Consider the following 15,659-nt stretch of genomic DNA (forward strand, 5'->3'; position numbering starts at 1 on the left):
TCCAGTGTCAATAAAAGGGAAAAATAGATGGCTACAACCCAAGAAAGGACAGTGTCTTGCTCCGCGACAAGCTTTCCTTTGAGTTCTGCATCTCAGAGAAACTGAAAGTACCACTGAAAAATGACCACACCAATGAGAAAACAGATGTTTATATACAAATCAAAACAGATCCATCAGTAGTGTCTATAATAAAACAGTATTTTCATTGCCTCTTGTTTGCCCAGTGTATTGGCCACTAGCACTACCCACAGGTGAAATGAGGCCATTTTGTTAAAATGAACATGTGAAAGCCGGTAGTTAGAGGTTGGAGCTACCCCAGCTAACTTAATCAAAGATGATTTATAACATCTTTGTGATGGCTGAGACACTGGCTTCCTCATCTCATATCACAGTGTATTCATCAAAATATGAAATAATACAACTATTAACAAATAAATAAAACCCTTAAAAAACATCCCTGCCAGATTTAAAACATTTAAATAAAGAAAACTGGAGCTAATGTAAAATTAGATCCATGTAGGAGTCACGTACAAGGAGGAGTGAGTCAGACTGAGTGCAACATGTTTTTTGTGGAGTATTCAAGTAGCAGAACTACATTGGTTTAAATAAAAACGCAATGTTAAATGACCAATGAGAAATGTTGTCCAATAAACTACAGGCTATTCCAGGCTTCTGAAAGCAGTATAGGAATGGCTGCAGTCTACTCTGCTAATGTATATTGGGACATGCCTATAGAAGTGACTTTCCTGCCTTATATGGTGGGCTGGGGACAAAAACAGTGCTTGTGCTACTCTCCCACATGCAAAAGCAATACATTGCCATGAAAACAAAAGTTATAACACAATATTCTAACTTAAAAATGTGGGCATGAAGTCACATCAATGAGTTTTCAGGATGTAGGCTAGTCCGTTGAAGGGAAATCTTGTTTTTCTTAAGATGTATTTTTTTAAATTTAAAAAAACAAAATTCCTGTCACTGTACAATAGTAATAATTCCTGCCTCAGAACACACTGAACAGGGCAGTTTGTACTGATAATAATGGTAGTATTAACAGCGGTAGTGTTGTAGTGAGGTGAAAAGGGAAGGAGAGGAGGGTGGGATAACATGGTGAAGGAGAACAAAGGGAGGAAGAGAGAAGGGGCAGAAGGGAATTTCTCAGTAGTTTTGGATAAAAAGTTGAGGTAGGCCTTGTCACAACTTGGAGAGTGGCTTCTTAACTGGCAGGATTTGGTCTCAGTCCTTTCTTTCCCTGTGTAGTGTCAGTCCTCTGTGCCTGGTCCCAAATGGCACTCTAGTGCATATATAGTACACTACTATTGCCCAGAGCTCTATAGGCCCTGGTCAAAAGTAGAGCACTACACTGGGAATAGGGTGCCCTTTGGGACACAATTCATGTCTTCTGTAGTTGTGAGTCTCCAGCGAGCTACATGGCTCTGCCGTCCATCCCTCACTGAGCTTACATCTTGATGTCCTCTTCGACACTGAGCTGAGCCAGGGTCTTCTTGATGCGTAGAGCCGTGAGGCGGGCCGCTCCGTTAGAGTACCAGCATTCCCTCATGATCTTACCCATCACACGCAGAGACTGGAGGAGAAGAGAGAGGGTTCGAGTCGGTCAACACGCAATCAACCAACTACACACACACAAAGGAAATGTCAAACGATTCCACCATATCTACATTTAAACGCTCAGTCAAATGCAATAACTTAAGTCAACAAACAATGTTTCTGTCCAGCAAGTCAACAAACAATGTTTCTGTCCAGCAAGTCAACAAAATGCGATGTTTCTGTCCAGAGGTGTTTTGTATTTGTGCCCTCTCATTACCTCGTAGCTCTGCCACCAGTTGGGTACGTTAGGCCTCAGCCTCTGGTCACACACCACCTTCCTCATCTCATCTATGGAAGGGTCAGAGGGCACCAGGTCAAAGTAGGGGAGCTGGTACTCTTCATGGATACCTATAGGGGGGCAGAGGAGCAGCCAGGTCCCTCATGAACACATATCAGAACATTTGTTCATATTAATCTGGTTCCTGAGAGAAGTTACAGCGTGTTTGAAGGGATCGGTTTGAGCAAGGTGTGGTGCAGAATCCCTAATGTTGAACTCATAATGACTAGTTATTTGGGGCACAAGATGATTTGAAGATCAGTGATTCTATGCAGTCTGTCATTTAATCACTCAAGCGCGTACAAACCTTCTCCAGGCGTTGTGAGATTTGATCATCTGTGCAACACGACTCCAAGAAAGACTTGAAACCCAGTCAGTGTCTTACCTCCAGTGTTGCAGCGGCGTGCGATCTCCCAGTAAACCAACCCCAGGGCGTAGATGTCAGCACACTTAAATGAGTCAAAGTGTTTCATGTTGATGGTCTCTTCCAGGACCTCTGGAGCCATATACCTGGAACAGACAGGATTGAATTAAAGTTAGTTTTAAAACAAATTCAAAGATTGAAAAGAAGTGTGTGTGTGAGATGGGGCAACCAGTGGTCTCAGTACCGCTTGGTGCCAACGCGCTGGTTAGGGGCGATGTCTATAGTATCAGAGATGGACTCGTGGCGTACTGCCAGCCCCAGGTCAGCAATGGCACACATGCCATTCTTCTTCACCAGAATGTTCTTAGACTTCAGATCACGGTGGGCGATGCCAGGTTTGCCTAGAGAGGAACACACACCGAGTTGGAAGACTGGAATGGAGGGAGCAAACAATATTTAAACCAGGTCAATTCATGTCTGTACTGTCTATTTGTTAAAGGTTTGTAATGTCTACTACTATGTAAACAGTGAAGTATTTTGTATGTAATGTATTTTTAGTTGTGTGTTGGACGCCAGGAAGATGAGCTGTCGTCAAGGCCTCAGCTAATGAGAATCCTTACAAAATTCAAGGGCAATCGGTGCAAGCTATGGCCATGGTGAGGGGTGTAACATGTAAAGTGATGAAAAACGTAATTAAAATCAGCAAAACAAATATCTGGAATACCTTATATTTACATATAGCAGTTCTGGCTCGGACAAGGCTAACTTCCTTACTAAATCAGTTAAAAATATCTGGAATATTTTAACAAGAGAGGAGCTGGCTAAACCACCAATTGATCTGGTTACCTGGGCCACGTTCAGTTGCCAAACATTGCAGATAGAAATGGCATGAATAGAGCCAACATGATTCCTTGTTCTACATGTCAGAGGACGGTTTGTTGAACATAACATATTTCTATCTGAATGTTCCAAAACTGCTGAACGCGGCCTAGTCTATGAATGTAAACAGGTATGGGCTGAGTGAACGTGTATGGTGCGTATAATTCATCTCCCCGCTGTGCTAACCCTGCGTTCCAAGTATCTCCATGTGCAGGTGAGCCAGGCCGCTGGCAGCAGACAGGGCCAGCTTGATCATGCCTTCGATGGTAACAGAGTAGTGGTTCAGGTAGTCAAACAGAGAGCCGTGCTCGTGGTAGTCTGACACCAGCCACAGCTGAGTCCATGTGCCGTTATCTGGAGAGAAGACACAGAGACAGAAGGGAGGGAGAGAGGAGAATTTTACGGTCAATAAAAAAAATTCAAATACAGCCAGTAGGTGCCCTATTATGAAATGCACCTACATAACACCAGAGATACAGTGCCGTCAGAAAGTATTCACATGCCTCGATTTTGTTCCACAATACACACACACATACATAACGTAAATTCCGGACTATAAGCCACAACTTTTTTACCAGGCTTTGAACCTTGTGGCTTAAACAATGACGCGGCTAATATATGGATTTTTCCCGCTTTCAATTTTTTTCTCTCCAAAAAAACACATTCATGTGACATGCTCAGTTTTTTGGCGGCATGAAGCTTTCATTAGACCAATGAAATTGCCGAACGGGTTAAGGTCAAACAACTTTTTGGTTTACTGTTTAGATTAAATCGAGCGCTCTCAAACTTCCCATCATTCTGATTACGGTAGTCATTTTGTCACCCTCATCATGGCAAAGACACGGAGAAATGCATATGATGCAGCTTTCAAGTTGAAGGCGATTGATCTGGCTGTTGGAAAAGGAAATAGAGCTGCTGCACGGGAGCTTGGTCTTAATGAGTCGATGATAAGACGTTGGAAACAGCAGCGTGAGGAATTGACTCAGTGCAAAAAGACAACTAAAGCTTACTGCTAATTTTTTATTTTTTGTTACAAGCCGTGTTTCTTTAATCCTATTTATTTTTGTTACAAGCCGTGTTTCGTTAAAGCCTATTTATTTTTGTTACAAGCCGTGTTTCGTTAAAGCCTGTGTAAAGTTTATTTGTTTCAATGTACCGGTAGGCACCTGCGGCTTATAGACATGTGCGGCTTATTTATGTTCAAAATAATATATATTTTTAAATTCAGTGGGTGCGGCTTATATTCAGGTGCGCTTAATAGTCCGGAAATTCCGGTATGCAATTTTTGTATTGTTTTAAGATGCACATTTACTGAGGAGTGGCTCCTGTCTGGCGACTCTACCATAAAGGCCTGATTGATGGAGTGTTGTTGCAGAGATGGTTGTCCTTCTGGAAGGTTCTCCCATCTCCATAGAGGAACTCTGTCAGAGTGACCATTGGATTCTTGGTCACCTCACTGACCAAGGCCCTTTTGCCCTGATTGCTCAGTTTGGCCAGCTCTAGGAAGAGTCTTGGTGCTTTCAAACTTCTTCCATTTAAGAATGATAGAGGCCACTGTGTTCTTGGGGACTTTCAATGCTGCAGAAATGTTTTGGTACCCTTCCACAGATCTGTGCCTCGACACAATCCTGTCTCAGAGCTCTACAGACAATTCTTTGGTTTTTGCTCTGACATGCCCTGTGAACTGTGGGACCTTATATAGGACAGGTGTGTGCCTTTCCAAATCATGTCCAATCAATTCAATTTACCACAGGTGGACTCCAATCAAGCTGTAGAAACATCAAGGATGATCAATGGAAACAGGAGGCACCGGAGCCCAATATCAAGTCTCATAGCAAACGGTCTGAATATTTATGTAAAGGTATCTGGTTTTTATTTTTCTGAAAACATATACTTATTTGTTTGAAACCTGAACGTCCTACTTCAGATGAGGCAAGTCTTACCTTGCTTCAAATTTAAATCCAACCATAGAACTGTAGAGGCAATTATTTTAGAATGATTTCCATATACCATTGAAACCAGTAGCCTATTTCTTTCACGTTCTCTTGGTTTTCAAATCGCCAAAAGGCACAAACCTAGTCATATTAGTAACCCATGCTAGTTGTTGCATCTTTAGATCTCCCATCTTTCTAAATTTATAACGGTTATTTTAATCTCCGTCACATGAAACCGCTCGCATGTGCGGTGCCCTTTTGACAGTGTTTCCCGCTAATTGCATTATGGAACGAACATTCGCGCATAGCCTACTGCTTTGTGCACATTGCTGCGCTTATAATGTGAAGAAATAATAGTTTATCAACATCTTAAGCCAAACGTTCTGATTAGTTGTATCAGCCTCATTGTTTCTTGGCCTACTGGTTGTATGAATTTGGGATCTATCATCCCATAACAGTTTCAGAGTATTTGGAATAGGCTATTTATTTCATGCACAGAACAACAAGCTGACCAATAGAATAGGTACACTGTTCTACTATGGGGGATAATAGATTGACATAGGCTATACATTTTGCTGTTCATTACTCATCTTGCTGGCTGAGGAAAAGTAAATGTAAACAATTATCCTTACATCTTCAAAGTCAGCATCAGAATTTGGTAAGAATCATTGAAAGTCATTGAAAATAAGAATATGTTCTTAACTGACTTGCCTAGTTATATAAAGGTAAAATAATAAATAAAATCAGGTGACGCATGCAATGCATATGGTTCCAGTACATTTCTAAAATGTCTGGTAAATAAATGCTGCCGTTCAAATGCCCAGCGCTACAACGGAAACCCTGCCCTATTGTGTGTGTGGTGAGAGAACGCTCACCTTTATTGTCGGCGGCAATGAATCCCAGAATGTTCTCGTGTCGCAGCATGACGGTCTGGTAGATCTCAGCCTCTCTGAACCACGACCGCTCCTCCCGGGAAGAGAAGATCTTCACCGCCACGTCTCCTCCACGCCACTTCCCCCGCCACACCTCTCCAAAGCGGCCTTTCCCTATGATCTCCTGCAAAACAATGGTCCTGGCCACGGTACGCTGCACAAACAGGGGCAGGCCTGCAGGGGGAAGCAGAGAGAAGAGCAGATGGCATCAGTGGTACTACTGGCTATTTGGCTTTTACCTAAATACAAACCTGTATGCATCTACTATATTCCTTACGGAGATGGCTAAAGGATATTCTTAACATTGAACAGTAACACCTAGTGTAATATACCCTCTGCTTGCAGGAGAGGGTAGAGGATACTGCTAAAATAATAAGCATGCTTTGCAGTTCCATATCTAGAACCTTTTATTCATGCAGTGTAGGCTCAGTCTACTCACCAGAACCAGACCCGGAGGTGGACATGTCGTAGATGAGGTCCTGCAGGGTCTTGTCCTTGGCCAGGTAGAGGTGTTCACAGGAGGGGTCCTCCACCTCCAGCCTCTGCCTGTGGCTGTACCAGAAGAGAGATTTATTGTCTCTATGGTCAGAACCTGAAATGCACCTTCTGGTCATCTCAACCCACCCAGATCTGATACCAGCAGCCCTCCAGTTGCCAGGTCAGTTCCCACTCAGAGCTTGAATTAGCAACCTTCCAGCTACTGGCCCACCTGTAGGGCCCTCCCATCACACAGTGCCAACCCACCTGTAGGGCCCTCCCATCACACAGTGCCAACCCACCTGTAGGGCCCTCCCATCACACAGTGCCAACCCACCTGTAGGGCCCTCCCATCACACAGTGCCAACCCACCTGTAGGGCCCTCCCATCACACAGTGCCAACCCACCTGTAGGGCCCTCCCATCACACAGTGCCAACCCACCTGTAGGGCCCTCCCATCACACAGTGCCAACCCACCTGTAGGGCCCTCCCATCACACAGTGCCAACCCACCTGTAGGGCCCTCCCATCACACAGTGCCAACCCACCTGTAGGCCCTCTGGTGGTGTTGGAACAGGAACAGTCCCACCAGCAGCAGCATGCACAGAAGGAAGACTGGCCCTGCGATCACAGCCACAAGCTCCACCGGCCCCCAGGGGCCACCAGAGCTCACAGGGACTGGAGAGAGGGAGACATTGAGAACAGGGTAGTGGTATTACCATCTTTCCGGTTTAACCTAAACACAAAGGGTGCATCTCAATAGTCCAAAGTGGCTTCCTCCTTCATCTCCTCTCCCTTATCTGCACTGATATGAAAGCATTGGAGGGGTAAAAGCAACATGGTGAATGTCTACAAGGGGGTGGCCTTCACCAGTCCTGTTCTCCCAAATGACTGCAGATAAAGGAGACGATGACAGGAAGTTATTCTGGTGGAATGCACATACACGGCTGGTGTAACGTCAGCTTTACTCACGGGAGGGGACCTTGAGGTCGACGCTGTTGCAGTAGTCAGTGTAGCAGCAGTGTGTGTTGAGCAGTCCCTCGGCACTCAGACAGTAGAAAGGTTGGCCAGGGGGCACAAGGCTGTCTCTGGTAATACAGATCCTTACATGCTGCTCATGCCCCTGGATGAAGGAGGTGGAGGCCATACAGGCCCCGTCCGTCTCACACTCATAACCAGACTTTGCACAGTTGGTGCAGTTACACCGCAGGGCTGGGGAAAAAGAGAGAGGAAGGAGGTTAGAAAGAAAGACTGCCAATTGATTAAGATTTTTATTTGGTCAGTAAAAACAATTGTGATCGGTATTGCAAAGTCAGACTTATTTCCGTTGTGGTCTGAGGAGGATCATGGGAGCTTGAATCAGAGACCAAGATAACAGAAATGGAAGTTAATTGGAGAGAGCTTCAGAAATTTCCAGAACAGAATGAGATGAACTGTCGTTGATGGCCTTGAGCAATAAACCTACAGTCCAGTCCGTAAGCGGAAAACAATTGACTTACTGCAGTGACCACATTTTTTCCAGCAGAGGGCATCCTAAACCAACAATTAAGAAAGACAACATACATTCCATCTAAATGGACTACCCAGGATAGTCCCAATCAGAATAGACTCAACACACCCAGTGGAGTGGGGTTCGTGCAGACAGCCCAGGCTGAAACCAGATCCACCACTGCAGATGAACCCAAAACACATGGAGGAGAGGAAGGGAGAGGACACTGTCCTGGGAGCTTACAATGTAGAATTTTAGCAACCAGGAAATGACAGCGCGATTTCTACATTGGCCGCATGACCCAATTTCCACTAGATCAGACAGCAAAAAATAGATGCCAGCCCGGTAGGAGAAATAAAAAAAGGTGAATATCACATACAATCACAACACTGGCGGGTAGGGATTGGCGAGATATATATATATTTTTTTTTTTTACTTATTGGTGAGATCCAATACATGACCATAAGTATGTGGACGCCTGCTCGTCCAACATCTCATTCCAAAACCTTTTGCCTCATGCAGCACGACATCTCCTTCATATAGAGCTGATCAGGCTGTTGATTGTGGCCTGTTGTCCCACTCTTCAATGGCTGTGCGAAATTGCTGGACATTGGTAGGAACTGGAACACGGTGTCGTACACGGCGATCCAGAGCACCCAAAACATGCTCATTGGGTGATATGTCTGGTGAGTATGCAGGCCATCGAATAACACACATTTTCAGCTTCCAGGAATTGTGTACCGATCCTTACAACATGGGGCCGTGCATTATCATGTTGAAACATGAGGTGATGGTGGTGGATGAACGGCACAACAATGGGCCGTAGGATCTCGTCACGGTATCTCTGTGCATTCAAATTGCCATCGATAAAATGCAATTGTGTTCGTAGTCCGTAGTTTATGCCTGCCCTTAGCATAACTCCACCACCATAGGGCACTCTGTTCACACGTTGACATCAAACCCCTCGCCCACACAACGCCGTCTGCCTGGTACAGTTGAAATCACAATTCATCCATGAAGAACACACTTTTCCAGCATGCTAGTGGCCATCGAAGGTGACCATTTGCCGACAGAAGTCAGTTTCGACGCCAAACTGCAGTCAGGTCAAGACTCTGGTCAGGACGAGCATGCAGATGAGCTTCTTTAAGACGGTTTCTGACAGTTTGTGCAGAAATGATTGGGTTGTGCAAACCCACAGTTTCATCTGCTGTCTGGTCTCAGACCATCCCGCAGGGGAAGCCGGATGTGGAGGTCCTGGGCTGGCGTGGTTACACGTGGTCTGCGGTTATGAGGCCAGTTGGATGTACTGCCAAATTCTAAAACGATGTTGGAGGGGGCTTATAGTAGAGAAATGAACATTCAATTATCTGGCAACGGCTCTGGTGGATATTCCTGCAGTTAGCATGCCAATTACGCACTCCCTCAAAATAATAAGTGTTTGTCCGTATGGAACATTTCTTGTATGTTTTATTTCAGCTCATGAAACCAACACTTTACCTTACTCACCACATGCTATTGAGTAGCTTGCTAATCTTTATATTTCAAGTTTAGCCAACTTGAATCTATTTGCTAGGTAAAACTGTTGAATTGTTATGAACACACCCTTCTGTCCATCTCCAACGGTTTTAACATCATGCATTCCTAGCCTGTGCACTTTGTTCAGATGTTGAAATCAAGTGGCCTACCTTACTTCTCAGAATGAGAACGAGTTGCCAATTCCTTATACAACTACGCTTTATGCTTACCGCCCATTTCTAAAAACAGACTAGACAGCTAGTATAACAGTCTGACTAAACTGCTGCTAGTGGTACATGGTACCACAATGTGCGCGACAGACTGAGCAATCATTTTCCAGAATCAATGTTCATCGATACTCCTCTTTTAGTAGTGCCTGCTCTGCACACAATATGAGGAGTTGAGACAAACCGGGTATCGCTATAAAGGTTAACCTCTATTACAGTAAAACAAATGTTGCGATGTATTTCGGTGTCCATATGACCGATTCTGTTGGACCAAACCTCAAATGCAAATAGCAAGTTGAAACGGCTTGTCAGAGAGGAAGAAGTGATCTCATCTTTGATGTGAGTGGCAGGGGGAGGGGCTTGGTGTGGCGTAAAGGGGCAGGTGCCGTGTCACCGCAGAAGGAGACCAAGAAGACGGCGCGAGAACAAATGGCACCCAGTAGCACGTATTTAGTGTGCTACTGGGGCTCTGATCAAAAGGAGTGCACTACATAGAGACTAGGGTGCCATTTGGGACAGTACATGTCTGTCTGGCAGGAACACAGCAGGAATGATAGGAACTTCACACTTTCTTGCAGCCCAAACAGCTCCATCTATCCTGCGTTCAATTCTTATTTTTTTTAAGTCAAAGTCTAGACTGGGTTTTAATGACTGAATGTCACAGCTGCTTGCTCTAGCTAGCTGTAGACCTCACAGCTGGGGGGGTGCATAAGCCCTCGCCCCCCACCCCCACCCTTATTGTCTCCTCCCATCATATCAGTTCTCTGCCTGTCCCGTCTGTCTATCCACAGAAGAGGACATTTTCAGACACTCTTTATAGGACATTAGAAGTTTGCGTCAAAAATAGTTTTATTGTTCAAAAGCAACACGTTTCATCAAATGCCGTCATCATGTTATTTGATCTGTATTCTCTATCCCCAGAGCACAGGGTCTGGTGAGTGTGACCCACCCGCCTCTCCGGCTGCCCCTCCCCCATCCATGCTTCCCTGGTCTTTGTTGGGCACAGGGCCAGTCCAGTCGCTCCTCGTTTCCCTCTAATCTCAGCACAAAGGACCAGTGTAAGGACACCAATTATGTGGAGTTCACCCAACCAACTCAAACACCACATTGTGCCTGACTGTCCTTCCCACAGGCCATTCATATTTAGATATTAGGCCTACTCAGTTCTGTTTCAAAACATCAAGGAAATTCAATTATGTGCAAAAATGTTGTTCTCTGATGGCTCTGTTTATTTTGGGCACTGATGGGTCGTGGTAGTCCCCCCCCCTCAGTTTGAGAACATTGGTACATCAGTCATTCTTTCTTTCTTTCAAATCTATGTTCAAGTGTAGTATGTTACCATCTAGGTTTTTATAAAATTGAGCTTGGAGAAATTGTGATCTTTTCACACTTGTACAGCTGTTGTGCAGCTCAAGGTCCAAATCAGATCCAGCTTGGCTAGTTTTAAAGCCATAATAACCATAAGGACTAACTGGCCACAACCCAAGGCTCTGGTAGGCCACAGAGTGACCAGTCACTAAGTACTTCTAGGAACGGCTGCTGTGCTGTGTTCAGCCATGTTGGTTTTCCTTCCTCAGTTGCTGGGGTACTGGTTTTCTGTCTATGTACCCAGAAAGCGCCATCGCCTCTATTGCCCAGCCCTACAGACAGGATAGAGTTGTGTTTGAATACATTCAATTATGGGTTTCTCTCATTTCTGAAAATATGTTGACGATTGCTCTGACCTCTAAGGAATGGCCACATTGACATACTCTGACATATTCAAGAAGACTTCTGTTCTCCAGTCATCATAAGGCTAGAGGAAGTCTGTAGCATAGCAGACTGTTGAAGGCTGATCCCCTCTTATGGACACCTCTGAGGCTTTGAAAACGTCTGTAAACTGTGTGTGTGTGTGTGTGTGTGGTCTGGGCGCAATCACCAGGCTTTAGAAGGTCTGCAGTAGCATCTCTGACTGGGTCTTTCTCCCTGTCATATTTAGCTAAGCCATGGTGTTCTCTATACAGCTTCAGATTAGAAGGATGTGGCACTGGCTTGTTTTTCTCCCGTTGTCAGAGCCTGCTGCTTCACCGCTGTTGTAATCTGCAGGAAATGTGTGTGTGAACTTTATTGAACATGAACACGCTCCACTAGGAGTTACTTACTGGCATTTTCCCGGTCACACCGACATACTGCTGATGAGATGTAGCAAGACATCATAGACTCATTCCACTTTTCCCCCCCAAAAAAACACTGTTCCAACAACACGCATGCACATTTAAAAACACACCCACACAGCTGTTGAACTGTGGGAATCGCTCCCAGGACTTGGGTGGGGTGGTTTGGCCACTTGCATGTCACCGTCACTCATCATGATGGTGCAATGTGTATGTGTGTGTGTGGGAATGAGTAAACCTGGGAAGTGGGATGAGTAAGACCGAGGGGAGAGGGAATAGTGTAACAAACTCAGAAAGATTCATTGATACCAAGGAAAGATGTGTGGTGGTTAATCTTTTTATGCAGGTTTTATATCAATTCTGTTGCTGTTGAAAGTCCAAACAGTAGTAAAGCTAGAGGTAGTCCTAAAGCGTGTACTGACATGGCTCACCAGTGAGTTGGAGAGACAGAGACTAGTGCTAACAGGAGAGAGCTCAAGGGCTGTTTGAAAAGCCTCCAGAACAGGGACAGGATTAGCAGAAAGCTTCAGAGTAAATCCCCATTTTTTCTCCATGCAGAGGATGTTGAGGTCTGACAGAGCTAAGCCCTTTAGGGGTCTGTCTTTAGTAGACACCAGGCCTGAATCCACCCAGTCCACCCTCAGGGTTTGAATATATTTTAAAGCCACAGTGATTGGGCAGCTATTGTAGCCAGGTTAAAAAAAACGGTATGAACCATGTATTCACCATTGAGCACAGCATTTAGTCTGGTTTAACCAGGCTACTGCCATTGTCCTTGGATCAGTTCTTAAGCTGCCACTCTTCACTGGCATCCCAGTCTGTTCCTCCCCTAGCATTGACTGGGGATCAGTGTGTTGTCCCCCTCTGTGAATACCTGTCCAGCTGATATAGCGTAACAAATATAAAGAAAGTATTTTTCATTCATATCGGAATCAGATTACTTCCTGGGCAGCAGCAACCAAATAGCCTACTTATCTAGCTTATTGAGTCTGTCAGATTTGGAATATCGGTCTTAATTTGAATGTTTTAGTGCAATATTCCATATGCCTGTATTGCAAGAAGCAAGTATATTTTTTCATTTTTATGAGCGTCTAACACCCGCCTGTTCTCGCGCCGTCTTTCTAACACCCGCCTGTTCTCGCGCCGTCTTTCTAACACCCGCCTGTTCTCGCGCCGTCTTTCTAACACCCGCCTGTTCTCGCGCCGTCTTTCTAACACCCGCCTGTTCTCGCGCCGTCTTTCTAACACCCGCCTGTTCTCGCGCCGTCTTTCTAACACCCGCCTGTTCTCGCGCCGTCTTTCTAACACCCGCCTGTTCTCGCGCCGTCTTTCTAACACCCGCCTGTTCTCGCGCCGTCTTCTTGGTCTCCTTCTGCGGTGACACGGCACCTGCCCCTTTACGCCACACCAAGCCCCTCTCCCTGCCACTCACATCAAAGATGAGATCACTTCTTCCTCTCTGACAAGCCGTTTCAACTTGCTATTTGCATTTGAGGTTTGGTCCAACAGAATCGGTCATATGGACACCGAAATACATCGCAACATTTGTTTTACTGTAATAGAGGTTAACCTTTATAGCGATACCCGGTTTGTCTCAACTCCTCATATTGTGTGCAGAGCAGGCACTACTAAAAGAGGAGTGTCGATGAACATTGATTCTGGAAAATGATTGCTCAGTCTGTCGCGCACATTGTGGTACCATGTACCACTAGCAGCAGTTTAGTCAGACTGTTATACTAGCTGTCTAGTCTGTTTTTAGAAATGGGCGATAAGCATAGTTGTTTAAGGAGTTGGCAACTCGTTCTCATCCTGAGAAGTAAGGAAGGCCACTTGATTTCATCTGAACAAAAAATATGTATAATTGGTAGAGTACTGTGGATACCAATATCCCTGTGAGCCTCCCATGTCCATGTTGCCCAGGGTTAAGAATATACAGTTAAAGTCAGAAGTTTAAATGCATTTGGTTAAGGTGTACGTAAGCTCAGTTTCACAATTCCTGAAATTAAATCCAAGTACAAATTCCCTGTCTTTAGGTCAGTTAGGATCACCACTTTATTTTAAGAATGTGAAATGTCAGAATAATAGTAGAGAGATTAATTTATTTCATCACATTCCCTGTGGGTCAGACATTTACATACACTCAATTAGTATTTGGTAGCACTGCCTTAAAATTGCTTAACTTCCACAAGCTTACCATAATAAGTTGGGTGAATTTTGGCCCATTCCTCCTGACAGAGCTGGTGTAACCGAGTCAGGTTTGTTGGCATCCTTGCTGTCCTTAAGCCATTTTGCCACAACTTTGGACGTATGCTTGGGGTCATTGTCCATTTGAAAGACCCATTTGCGACCAAGCTTTAACTTCCTGACTGATGTCTTGAGATGTTGCTTCAATATATCCACATAATGTTCCTCTCATGATGCCATCTATTTTGTGAAGTACACCAGTCCCTCCTGCAGCAAAGCACCCCCACAACATGATGCTGCCACCCCCGTGCTTCACGATTGGGATGGTGTTCTTCGGCTTGCAAGCATCCCCCTTTTTTCCTCCAAACATAATGATGGTCATTATGGCCAAACAGTTCTATTTTTGTTTCATCAGACCAGAAGACATTTCTCCAAAAAGTACGATCTTTGTCCCCATGTGCAGTTGCAAACCGTAGTCTGGCTTTATGGCGGTTTTGGAGCAGTTGCTTCTTCCTTGCCGAGCGGCCTTTCAGGTTATGTCGATATAGGACTCGTTTTACTGTGGATACACATACTTTTGTACCCGTTCCCTCCAGCATCTTCACACAGTCCTTTGCTGTTGTTCTGGGATTGATTTGCACTTTTCACACCAAAGTACGTTCATCTCTAGGAGACAGAACGCGTCTCCTTCCTGAGCGGTATGACGGCTGAGTGGTCCCATGGTGTTTATACTTGCATACTATTGTTTGTACAGATGAACGTGGTACCTTCAGGCATTTGGAAATTGCTCCCAAGGATGAACCAGACTTGGAGATCTAAAAAAGAATTCCTGAGGGTCTTGGCTGATTTCTTTTGATTTTCCCATGATGTCAAGCAAAGAGGCACTGAGTTTGAAGGTAGGCCTTGAAATACATCCACATGTATACCTGCAATTGACTGAAATAGTGTCAATTAGCCTATCAGAAGCTTCTAAAGCCATGACATCATTTTCTGGAATTTTCCAAGCCTTTTAAAGGCACAGTCAACTTAGTGTATGTAAACTTCTGACCCACTGGAATTGTGATACAGTGAATTATAAGTGAAATAATATCTCTAAACAATTTTTGTAAAAATTACTTGTGTCATGCACAAAGTAGATGTCCTAACCGACTTGCCAAAACTATAGTTTGTTAACAAGAAATTTGTGGAGTGGATGAGAAACGAGTTTTAATGATTCCAACCTAAGTGTATGTAAACTTCCAACTTCAACTGTATATGGTAGATGAATAATAGGACATTGTATTACACACTGTAAAACGTATTCCACAAATCCTTTGGCCAAAAGTCATTGAATATGTTGTTAGTAATAATCATGTAAAAACAAATGAAATGCAGTACCTCCACGGACTAGACCCCACTTTGAGAACCCCTGGACCCCAATCATTTTTTCCCTAAATAGCTTCTGAAGTTGTATAATTGTATGTTTATTCATGGAAAATCCCCAGCCCCCCAATTTACTGAAAGGTTTCTGTTTTGGAGATAAGAGGTTTTCATCCAACAGCAACAATACCATAGCGATCATGTCCACGGGTCAATGAGAGGCCAGAACGTCTGCAGCTGTAATTAGCCATCCAGAGCTTTCTCG

General features: G+C 44.5%; 1 protein-coding gene across 4 annotated transcripts in view; it reads right to left on the minus strand.

The window, feature by feature from the left end:
* Positions 1–133: 133 nt before the first annotated feature.
* Positions 134–15,659, minus strand: part of acv1b (Activin receptor type-1B) — a 32,147-nt gene continuing 16,621 nt past the window's right edge. For 2 of the 4 annotated variants that reach the window (XM_045695173.1, XM_014147036.2), the window contains exons 2-10: positions 7,440–7,679; positions 7,016–7,145; positions 6,431–6,543; positions 5,935–6,165; positions 3,312–3,479; positions 2,491–2,677; positions 2,268–2,392; positions 1,823–1,953; positions 134–1,582 (exon numbers count right to left, since the gene is read on the minus strand). In XM_045695173.1, the coding sequence (XP_045551129.1) occupies positions 1,457–1,582; positions 1,823–1,953; positions 2,268–2,392; positions 2,491–2,677; positions 3,312–3,479; positions 5,935–6,165; positions 6,431–6,543; positions 7,016–7,145; positions 7,440–7,679 (1,451 nt within the window). In that variant the 3' untranslated portion in view covers positions 134–1,456. Of the gene's footprint in view, positions 1,583–1,822; positions 1,954–2,267; positions 2,393–2,490; positions 3,480–5,934; positions 6,166–6,430; positions 6,544–7,015; positions 7,146–7,439; positions 7,680–15,659 lie in introns of all 4 variants that reach the window. The other 2 variants (XM_014147037.2, NM_001140568.1) reach the window with 2 other exon arrangements.

This window comes from Salmo salar, chromosome ssa15 (genome assembly GCF_905237065.1).
Source record: "Salmo salar chromosome ssa15, Ssal_v3.1, whole genome shotgun sequence".
NCBI classification, from domain to species: domain Eukaryota; kingdom Metazoa; phylum Chordata; class Actinopteri; order Salmoniformes; family Salmonidae; genus Salmo; species Salmo salar.